Raw genomic sequence first — 10,416 nt, 5'->3', positions numbered from 1 at the left:
TTCTCATAAAAATTTCCTCTTAGAAACATTCCAAACATCCTTTATTGCAGCAAAGAGTTGCTCCCTTTACAAAATGTACAACTTCGGACAAATTCTCAGCATTTCCGCCTTGCTTCTAGCAAGTGCGACCGCCTCGAACGTTACCACTAAGAGATGGGAGACGACTGCATGCTGCGAGGAGATGACCGATTGCACCACGCTCAGCGGTGAACAAGATGGACTCAAATGGTGTGTTGGTTACTTCGAGGGAAACACCGAATGGACGCAGGGCGATTCCGATGCCACTCAGTGCTTGACGTACTTGCACTATACGCAAGACGACAAATGCATCTCAAAGTCTGGTAGTCGCTGCGATACTGGTGGCGACTCTCCAAACGTCGCAATCGTTGACGACGGCTTCTGGTACGGAGACTACCAGCTGTCGAGTGCAGACATGTCCGCTATCAACGCTGCTATTCAAGCTTTGGTCGGAACGGGTATTGACATGAGCACATCCCAGGCCGGTGATTTGGGAACCCTGGTCTTTGCGCATGTTGCCGACAATGGATCCGGAATTAACTCCATCGAGGTGTTCAACTCTGGAAGTTGCTAGATCAATTCAGCGACAACTTCGTGACTGTCTTGCTTCTTCACTGCTGATGAAGGAAAGACGATCAAGGGATGATCTGAATACAAGAGATCGATGAATAAGATTTTGCTCATGTTGGCTATTTGGAAGATGGAAGCGGTTCTCTATTGTACATAGGTCATGCAACACATCTCTAAATCGATAGATCCATTGAACAAATAACTCTCGCAAGAACAATATTTTGTACTGAGGTTCACCGTAGCCATTTACATGGAACGATACCTAGGTATATCATCGATACCGTTCATCTAAAGTCTCATAACATCATATCCCCTGGCGGACGGTAAAAAGCGTACTTGTTGTGTTTTGGGAGAGCAGGCTCGGTTTGACAAGTGAAAGTCGACAGGTATGGGAGATCGCCATGGCGAACCAGCTCGATTAGCGCTTTTGGGGAGACATTGAAAGGTAGGGGCACCTGTATCCCATCACGGTGCGTGACAGAAACTACCTCTGGCTCGCCATATTCTCTATAGATTTGCGCGATAGAAAGATCGCAAAAGTTGACGGCAGTTTGACCAACACTTTACTGAGATGAATGTCTAACAATTGCCACACAGAATTAGTTGTTAGCCGCGTAACAAACGCCAGGCTCCATTGACGAACCTGCATGAATATAGCCCTGAGAATGTACATAGGACACAGCCTGGACAAGCCCTGCCCACAGGGCGCGTGCGACATTAATAGGAAACAAACCAACAAAGCCTGCATCCCGGAAATTACATCGTGCGGGTGCTACAGTATAGCATTGATGTGTTAACCCTAAAAGACTCAAACTCGTCCAACAGACGAGGCCCCGAGTTACGGCCCGGGTGTGTAGACGATGCCGAATACAAAGCTCGGAGGATCTTCCTATCCCGTGCTGTTGGATCTGCTGTGCCCAGTTTAACAGCAACATACTGCTTGAGACAAGTATCCTCGGCCAGTCAGACAGTAGAATAGCCCCCGAAGCCTAGCTTATCGACGATGGTATAGCGCTCGTGAAGAACGTCGCCATTCATAACGGGGCGATACCCCCCAGGTGTATATTTTTTCCAGATTTTCGGCACCATCAATCCAGTTGTACTGGTAGTGACGCGGTTTCACATCATCGGGGCCGCTATTTGGGTTCGCTGATGAATGAAAAGCTGTGTAGCGAAGTTGAATGGCTACTGAACATCCAAAAATCCAATGGCGGCACGTATATAATACTGGTCGTGAAAGTTTTGTGAAAGCGAGCGGCATAGAACAGCGCCTCATTGTCTTGTAGGATGAGGACAAGTTGTAATCATCGTGTCACAAGAAAAATATTGAGATACAACCACCCAGGCTAGGCTCATTCTGGTAGGAGCTGTAGCACTGGACAGCTCAGTGTAACAAAATACAGAATACAGAGGAAAAGACGATGAGATATCGGAAAATTTTTCAAGTGTATGTACAAGTTCTAGTTTGCTGCCGTATACGTATATACATTCCTAGGATTACAGCGTACCCATTTATCAAGGTAGGAGGAGGTATTGATTGAAGGTTTTTAGATACATATAAAATGACCTTCTTAGTTTTCACGCAGAATTGAGTGATCTCAAGCTACATTATGATTGATAATTGAATAGGTGATTCTTATCTTCTAAATTTCTGTTTTCCAAAGCGGGGAAACTTCGTGAATCTTGCCGAGAACCAGGCTCCAGCAAAACCGAGACCTTCTCGACAACACAACACTGTCGGCTACACCACTCAGCAGCAAACATGGCTGACCAAGAGACTGTCCAGAAGATCCTTGACGATATCCCTCTCCGCTACCGTGGACCAGGCGGTGCTATAGCCGTGGTCAGGCATGGGGAGCTTATTGCACAGCGGGTCTGGGGATATGCCGATGTTGACCAGCGTGTCCACCTTAGCCCTGAAACGCAGATGCCCATCTGCTCAATCACAAAGCAGTTTGTCTGCGCCTTATTGCTTGACCTGAAGCATAACCCGACTCCCGAAATGGCTGCCAAGGGAGACATTGAGTCCCGATTTGATGAGAAGTTTCGCGAACTTCTTCGTCCCGAGTTAACCAACGGCACCGGGTTGACTATTGATCATCTGTGCGATATGCAGTCTGGTCTTCGTGATTACTGGGCCATGACCGCGCTCTGGGGCACCAAGCCGGAGGATGAGTTCCTGGTTGAACGAGACTGCCCGCCGATGTTGGAACGCACCAAGTCGTTCCATTTCAAGCCGGGGACCGAGTACTCTTACTGCAATGTCAATTTTCATGCCCTTGCCCGGATTATTGAGCGTGTCACGGGGGAGTCTCTTGGAAAGCTGCTCGCCAAACGCATCCTCAAGCCGGCAGGGATGCATACTGCATTCCTCTGCCCGGACAACAGCAGACTCCCGCCACCATGTCTCGGCTACGAGGGAACAGAAGAAACGGGATTCATTCCCGCTGTAAATCGGATGCAATGGTCAGGCGATGCTGGATTGGCTGCATCCCTCACCGACATGATTGCTTGGGAGAAGCATCTGCACCACCTATTCGCTGACCCACAAAGTTGGTACCACCAAGTTTCTCGGCCCATAACTTATGCCGATGGCACGCATGCCCCTTATCACTATGGTCTGAGCCATGTTGATTTCGATGGTGTGGATACCCTGGGCCATTCCGGTGCGCTGCGTGGCTACCGGTCTCATCGGCGCCATGCTTTGCAAGAGGGTCTATCCGTTGTGATGTTGTTTAATCATGAAGGAGACGTCGTGTCTGCCGCTAAAGATGTCATGCGAGCCCTTCTGCATAAGCCTAAGCTGGAATATGCCCCTGTGGATCCAAGTCCCATTTGGATTGGCAGTTTCCTTGATAAGGAAACACAGCTGTCCATTACAGTCAGCAAAGGGCCTGCAACAGGAGAGCTTGTCATTGCTTATTCAGGCCATCCTGAAATCATTAGGCTCACTGACCCCAGCCATGGTGAAGCTCCGGGGATGTCAGCAAGTGTTGACGGAGACGTACTGCGTATACATCGCACTATGGACAATAGAAAGCTTGAGGCTCGGCGTCTTGTTCCGCGCGATTCCAGCTTCAGAGACAGCTCGCTTCAGGGCGACTACAAATGCACCGAGATCGATTCAGCTTTTCACTGCTGGGGCGATGCGGGGATGTTGTATGGAGAATTTGATGGATACCTCGGTCAGGGAACCGCAACTAGCATGAAATACCTTGGTGATGATGTTTGGATCTTGGCCTGCCCCCGAGGACTTGATGCTCCGGCACCAGGAGACTGGACTGTTGTCTTCCACCGTGATGAAAGCGGCTCTATCACCGGGTTCACGATCGGATGCTGGCTAGCAAGAGGACTTGACTTTGTTAAAGTCTAACTCGGGGCAGGCATCAGTCTGCTTTCTAGAGCATACTTTTCTGTTCTATAATGACAATGCTCTTTATTGAATGTTTATAACTGGTGTTGACTAGATATCCCGTGCGGCCAAATATTAATGCCAATCCTAGCACTATGCCAACATTTAACCCACTTTATGTGATGTTATACAAGCAGCATAATCGTTCAGGGGTTTAATATCTGTGGACCCTTTTAGCTGCCTAGAGCTGGAAGTAAATAAGTATCATGCCCTTTTTCGGTGAATCTTGGTATACAGCGGATTATCTCCTCCGAAAGAATTTATGCCAGAGCTCCCAACAGTGTGCGAACTTTACGGTCATTCCCGTAATAGGGACGTTGGCAAGCCCATCTAATTTACTGCGAGTGAGAGCCATCTATTAAGTATCAAGTATAGCGAGGCGTTCCCCTCGGCATCAAAGAATGGACTGCTGCAAGATGCTAACTATTTAAAGCGCAAGCTTTATATCCTCGCCATTCGATATCCTCACTCCAGGCTTTTCTATCCACATCGTTTCTTATTCAACAACCCACACTCTTGCAGCCAGCTACCAAGCAGAAAGTGAGATTACTGAGTATTCAATATGTGTCTATGGCATTTGTATGGGAGGATTCAAAATTGCACGCAAGAAGTGGCAATTCGATGCTCTGATTGGTGGAACCAGTGTGTTTAGCGAGTTCACCACTTTCGTGCTCAACCATTGCCCCGCGCGCATAGTGTCAAAGTAAATGCAATACAATACCACTTGGCTATAGACTTAGCAGAGTAGGAATATGAGGACGTTTAGTCTCTACGACTATATCGCGTTGACCTCTGAACATGTCCCAAGAGGCCCCGAAAGACCTAGCAACGAGAGAGCCCACAGGGAGACCACCAAAACGCAAATACATCAATAGGGCCTGTAAAGAGTGTCGCGCGCGGAGATCAAAGGTATTTGAATTGTTTTCCGGGTCTCTCGCTCTGGTATATGCTCTCACAGTGCAGCTAACCCCGGAAAGTGTGACGGGAAGAAGCCAGCATGCTCTCGCTGTCTCGCGCGAGGAGTCGAATGTTCATATTCGACTGAAGAAGATGGCCGACGGCCAGCATCCAAGACTTACGTGCTGCTCTTGAGGCGACGGATTGAGCATCTAGAACGGCTGTTGCTGTTGCAAGGGGTTGCACATTCTCCACCGGTTCCTGGGCGACTGGAAGCCAACCATGAAGAGCTCACAGAGCCCACTCTCGCAAATGACTCCCTCTTATCCTCTGACTATGAAGATATCTGCTCATCATTCGAAGGGGCGCTATGTTTAGATGCATCACTGAACTTCGACCGGGACGGCCAGCCTCGATACTTTGGCGCTACCAGCGGGCGTCTGGACTTTCAGCCTCGTAGGGAACCCGGCTGCAGCTGTCTATTATTGTGGTACTCGGCTGATCTGAAGGCTAGATTCCAGCGGGAATGGCGATGCGCAGGCAGAAACAGATTCCATTCAATCATCAGATCGCGGGCGAGCTCGCAGCATCATCCAAAATTTGGAGTCGGGGCCCAGATATCAAGATTCGGAAGAGCTAGAATCGCAGTTGGTCGATCTTTACTTTACATGGGAGCAACCTTGGAAGCAGGTTGTTGATGAGAAGCTATTCAGGGAAAGTAGGAGAACCGAGGGCAAGTATTTTAGTCCCTTGCTGCTGAATACTATCCTGGCCTTTGGCTCTCGGTTGTGCGACAGACTGGAAGTGAGATCAGATCCGGATGACCCAAACACCGCGGGAAAATTGTTCCTTGAGAGAGCTGAGGCATTACTTCCTTTCGATTTGAAGTGGCCCACCATCACGACTATACAAGCCTGTGCCATTTTGGGAACACTTTACGTTGTTAGTTATTCCAAAAAATGTAGGATTATGGCTATTAGAGTTTCCTAACTTTACCAGGCTATGGGATCTGATGCAGCGGGATGGTTACATCTAGGAATGGCGTCTCGATTGGCGCTTGATATGGGATTTAATCACGATCCAGCAACATTCAAAGGCTCATTAACCGCAGAGGAAGTCGAACTTAGAAGGCGGATATATTGGGCGTTATACTGCGACGACAAACTCTTTTCAAGCTATACTGGCCGAGTTTGCACGATGCTTGTAAGTTTGGTAAGCCCGAGTGTTTTGCCTATTTGATACTCCTAATGCTTCTTTTTTTTAGGACTCTCAGGGGGCCATCAATTTGCCTTCTATTACGGAGATATCGGCCATGAATAAGAAGACACAGGAACTGGAAACCGCTTTTAGTGTATCTGAGAGAGAGCTACTGCCGTTACGTAGAGCGTTGGCAACGCACTGTCGGATATTGGAAAAGATCTTACTCACGTTGTAAGTCATCTTTTGTGTCTCCTCCGCAATAATATCTTAACCATCCCAGGTATGCACCCAAGCCGATGACTCGAACGTCTCAAAGGAAGTCTTTTCGTGACTCTTGTATATTGGAGCTGAAGAACTGGTTTTATGATCTCCCTCCCGGGCTACGAATTGATCGGCCAAGAACTGGAATGCTTCCTCAGGTATTCACATTGCATATGGTTCACTATACTGCAGTCATACTTCTCCTGAAGCCTTTTATTTTCACTGGCGAAGATGGAACCTCCCAAAAGGCAGACCTTCCATCAAACACGGGCGACGCTGCCTCAGAAAGCTCCCTCGCTTTGTGCTATGAAGCTGCTAGGCAAATTTGTATTGTGGCGAGAAAATACCGTCAAGTATTCGGCAGCTTCCGAAAGAGCCCGATAACAGCAACTCATTGCACACTGTCGGCGGCGCTGTTTTTACTGAAAAAAATGAGGCACGACGGCGGTGAAATCAAATGTTCCGACCGCAACCTTTTCCAGGCTTGCCTCAAGACATTGAAAGAACTCGGCATATCTTGGTACCCAGCATGGCGCTACTGGAAAAGTCTCTCGGACACATTCACTGCTTCCCGCAACAATGCTGGCAACTCAGCCATGTCTGACTCTGCTTTGAGTTCCGGGTTAGATGCATACCAAAATATTCTCCAAGAAGTCCAGGGAGATGCTCCTGAATGTTCTATAGATGAACAAGGGTCTGCGGGTTCCCCGCAGAGCCTGACATGGTCGAATAATATGGACTGGGCAATTAATCTGCCTGAAGATCTGGATCATGCTGCTGCAGATCAGCAAGACCTTGGTAGTCACATCGACTCCAGACCCGACGTGTCATACTGGCCAGATCTTGATGCTGGATTCATGTTTGACTCACTCCCAGCTGATTATACCAACTTGAACTTTTCCAACCGGACGACCTGAAGGTTTACTAACCGACGGTTGATGATACTGGGAGAAGCCAATTCGTGAAATTGTATGGGCTGTCAAAGAGACTAGGAGCTGCTCTCATATACGCAAGCCTCCATAGCAGCCAACACAGCCATATGCACTATTTTTCGTAATATAAACCTCTTCCTAGCCATGAAGCACGAGCAAGCAACATGCACAGCACCACACACCACATGAACCAGTTAACGGTCCGTAATGACGTTTAAGCATTTTGAAAGCGTTTTTGAATCCTCAACTTGCAGAACCAAGTTTGTATTGCAGGAGATCTCCATTATGGCGACTATGGAAGCTCCTGGTAAACGGCAGCAACAACTCTCCTGGCTGAATAAGTGTGCAACGACTGGATGTACGGTACCCAAAGAAAATTCGAACACCCGTTTAGTCACGAGTATCTAAGCTCGATCGATAGGATTATATTTTCCGACGGCTTCCTTCAACGCTATGCACTCTTCTTACCTAGGTAGTCCTCTTGAAGTTCTGCTTATTAATGACGATGGCAAATTTGCGTCTGCGGGATACATATTCCGACAGGCGGCTCGGCTACCTATGTAAGTAGGTAGGTACTTATAGTGCTCTTGTGTACCTAGGTCCTTGATCAAATAACCGAAAAACCAAACCTTCGAAGTGTTTCTCACGTTCGTACTATCGACACAATGGCTGATCTTCAATACTACAACTACCCTGGAGTGGGAACCACCAATCAGAAGCTGTACTCGTACAGTCAGGCGGTTCGAGTAGGAGACACAATCCATTGTTCTGGCCAAGGTAACGAACCACTGTTGCACAGCGCGGTCATGGAAAGAGAGACTGACCATCTCAGGTGGATGGGACCCTGAGCGCGAAGAGCAAGTGTTCCCAACCGAGATCAACCAGCAAATCGACCAAGCATTTAGAGCCGTGGATCATACTCTTAAACACGCTGGTGGCAAAGGATGGTCGCAGGTCTTCCGTGTGAACTCTTATCACTTACCGCTCAACAACGAAGCCCTTGCAGCAATGACAAGAAATTTCAAGAAATGGATGCCGGACCATCAACCGATCTGGACCTGCGTTGGGGTGACGCGACTCGGCGAGGACGACATGCGTGTGGAAATCGAGGTGCAGGCATACGATCCAGAAGGCGCAAAGGCAGCAAAAAACAAGACATCATAAGTCTCAGGACCTTTTCTGGCGCTGAAAACGCTTGAGGCTCAAGGGAACAAACGTCAATCTGAGATCCACACACAGCACGACGATATATGTCTACGTTCGCACTAGTCGTGCAATGTTTTGATAGTGCTTTATCACTAGAAAAATATCGTTACATGTGGATATTCCAAACTATGTATGCACAAGGCGCGTTGTTGGCCGATAAATGGGAGGATATCGCAGTAAGAAAGGGTTCTAGCAACTCCGTGTTTCTCGGCATTAGGTACTACACCGAATAATGGTAGATGACATTCATTGTTCAGTTCGTATACACGAGATTTAAGTGTCATAGACATCGTGGTGATTTATCCGTTGGTCAAACGTGCACATTTCCATACTGACGACTGGTGAACAATAACTATGTTTTTACATGATACTGCTCCAGTAATTCCTTGACACGATCAACCGGCAAGCCTTCAGCCCTGTGTCCCATAAAACCAGTAAGTCCATCTTTAGCAGCAACCAAAGCATTGAGAATGGCCTCCTCCGTTGCCTCCGCTGCTGCATAAAACAAACCGTCAATGCATTCATTTTTGACTGACTTGGTTGGGAATGTCTCGACTGTCGGAAGATATCCTGGCATCCCTGTCTCTAGCTCATCGTCAACAACGTTACCTGTTGAGAGGGCCAGGAAGATATCCCCTGAATAAGTTCTACCCGCGCCATGTCCGGCTACTTGAGACAAACCAAGAGTTGCTCTTTGGGCGAGGCGTTTCAATTGATGCGGAAGAAGGGGGGCATCAGTTCTGTGACTTGTCAGCCTTACATATACTTATGTAAAGGGTTCAAGAGATGAGGAATGGGATGAAAATACATAATGACAATAATGATGCTCCCTTCTCCCATTTTACTAGAGACGGGTTTCGTGGGCAGTTTCTGCGACAAGATTCGCCCGACTGGCACTCCTCCAATTTGGAGATCTTTTTGCCAGCCATAGTTTGCTTGAACCAAGACTCCGACGGTGAAGGTCTCTTCCTTACTCCTTCCTGGAACAATCCGAGAAGATGTTCCTGTTCCTCCTTTATATCCGTGACACCGCATTCCTGTACCACCACCATGAGAGCCCTCTAAAACCGGAGGCGGTGGATTGGACAGTGCTGAGTCGATTGCCTCGTAAACATGATGCTTTTCAACGGCTGACTTCGTCACGTCGTTCAAAATACAGTCAAGTGTCTCCGCGACAACGGGGATTCCGATATTTCGAAAGGTCTCTTCGAAACTTTCTTCATTCTGTTTCGCGAGATCAAAAAGCCAGCTATAAACGGCATCGTAGACCTTGCCTACGCTGATTGAGTTCGTTAATGCGATTGGCTATACGAAAGTCAGTCATTTGGTACAAATCGAAAAATCTTTGCAAAGAAAGATGGATGGGAGGAAGAACCAACGGTGTTGAATGTCCCAATCTCCTCGATCTGGTGCGCCCCAGTCATTTCTCCCATTCCATTGAGTTTATGAATTGCTGCATAGCAAGGCTTTTGGCGGATCTCGTCTGGACCTCGCGGTAATATCACGGTGACACCCGTATGCGTGTCGCGACCTTCATGTATGGTAGTTTGTCCGACTCGCACCCCTGGTTGAATATTAGAGTACATAATCGAAGAGAGGAATGAACACACAGAAACTACCTTTGACATCAAGGATAGAATTTTGAGGACCAGGCTGGAGCTGGCCGGGGGCGTATCCCAAATCTCGAATTCTCATGCTGGAGATGCGCATGTTGTGAGAGAGTATTTTTCTATTCTGGACCTTTGATTGTATTATTATCTTATGAAGAAGGAAAAAAGATTCCGACCGAACTAACTCAACATACATATATAGACTGCAAAAAGTTGCCTGGCATCGGTGGATAATCATAGTATTCTGCGTGATAAGAACAGACAAAACCCGGTGATAGGAGAGGCAGACCCGATCAAAATTTTCAGCCGG

General features: G+C 47.8%; 5 protein-coding genes across 5 annotated transcripts, besides 1 other annotated feature; 4 read left to right on the top strand and 1 right to left on the bottom strand.

Annotated features, from left to right (window-relative positions):
- Positions 1-73: 73 nt before the first annotated feature.
- UA08_04962 (hypothetical protein) lies at positions 74-592 on the top strand (the record flags this gene model as incomplete). The annotated part of the gene is made up of 1 exon (XM_020267290.1): positions 74-592. The coding sequence occupies one exon, from the start codon at positions 74-76 to the stop codon at positions 590-592; it is 519 nt and encodes a 172-aa protein (XP_020120023.1).
- A 1,758-nt stretch (positions 593-2,350) lies between these two features.
- UA08_04961 (hypothetical protein) lies at positions 2,351-3,961 on the top strand (the record flags this gene model as incomplete). Its single annotated transcript, XM_020267289.1, has 1 exon — positions 2,351-3,961. One exon carries the CDS (start codon positions 2,351-2,353, stop codon positions 3,959-3,961), a length of 1,611 nt encoding a protein of 536 aa, XP_020119890.1.
- Positions 3,962-4,798: 837 nt separating this feature from the next.
- On the top strand, positions 4,799-7,275 carry UA08_04960 (hypothetical protein; the record flags this gene model as incomplete). Its single annotated transcript, XM_020267288.1, has 6 exons — positions 4,799-4,880; positions 4,964-5,353; positions 5,412-5,839; positions 5,897-6,100; positions 6,162-6,328; positions 6,378-7,275. 6 exons carry the CDS (start codon positions 4,799-4,801, stop codon positions 7,273-7,275), a joined length of 2,169 nt encoding a protein of 722 aa, XP_020119983.1.
- A 575-nt stretch (positions 7,276-7,850) lies between these two features.
- Positions 7,851-7,905: a repeat region (Identified by RepeatMasker using a combination of RepBase library and repeat library created with RepeatScout).
- Positions 7,906-7,955: 50 nt separating this feature from the next.
- UA08_04959 (hypothetical protein) lies at positions 7,956-8,454 on the top strand (the record flags this gene model as incomplete). Its single annotated transcript, XM_020267287.1, has 2 exons — positions 7,956-8,067; positions 8,123-8,454. 2 exons carry the CDS (start codon positions 7,956-7,958, stop codon positions 8,452-8,454), a joined length of 444 nt encoding a protein of 147 aa, XP_020119885.1.
- A 394-nt stretch (positions 8,455-8,848) lies between these two features.
- On the bottom strand, positions 8,849-10,206 carry UA08_04958 (hypothetical protein; the record flags this gene model as incomplete). The annotated part of the gene is made up of 4 exons (XM_020267286.1): positions 8,849-9,236; positions 9,305-9,801; positions 9,876-10,060; positions 10,116-10,206. The coding sequence occupies 4 exons, from the start codon at positions 10,204-10,206 to the stop codon at positions 8,849-8,851; spliced, it is 1,161 nt and encodes a 386-aa protein (XP_020119887.1).
- Between the last annotated feature and the right edge of the window lie 210 nt (positions 10,207-10,416).

The sequence above is a fragment of the Talaromyces atroroseus genome, assembly GCF_001907595.1.
Source record: "Talaromyces atroroseus strain IBT 11181 chromosome Unknown scaffold_5, whole genome shotgun sequence".
Taxonomy (NCBI): Eukaryota; Fungi; Ascomycota; class Eurotiomycetes; order Eurotiales; family Trichocomaceae; genus Talaromyces; species Talaromyces atroroseus.
Note: the sequence above shows the minus strand (reverse complement) of the source record. Positions and strands in the feature narration are given on the sequence as shown.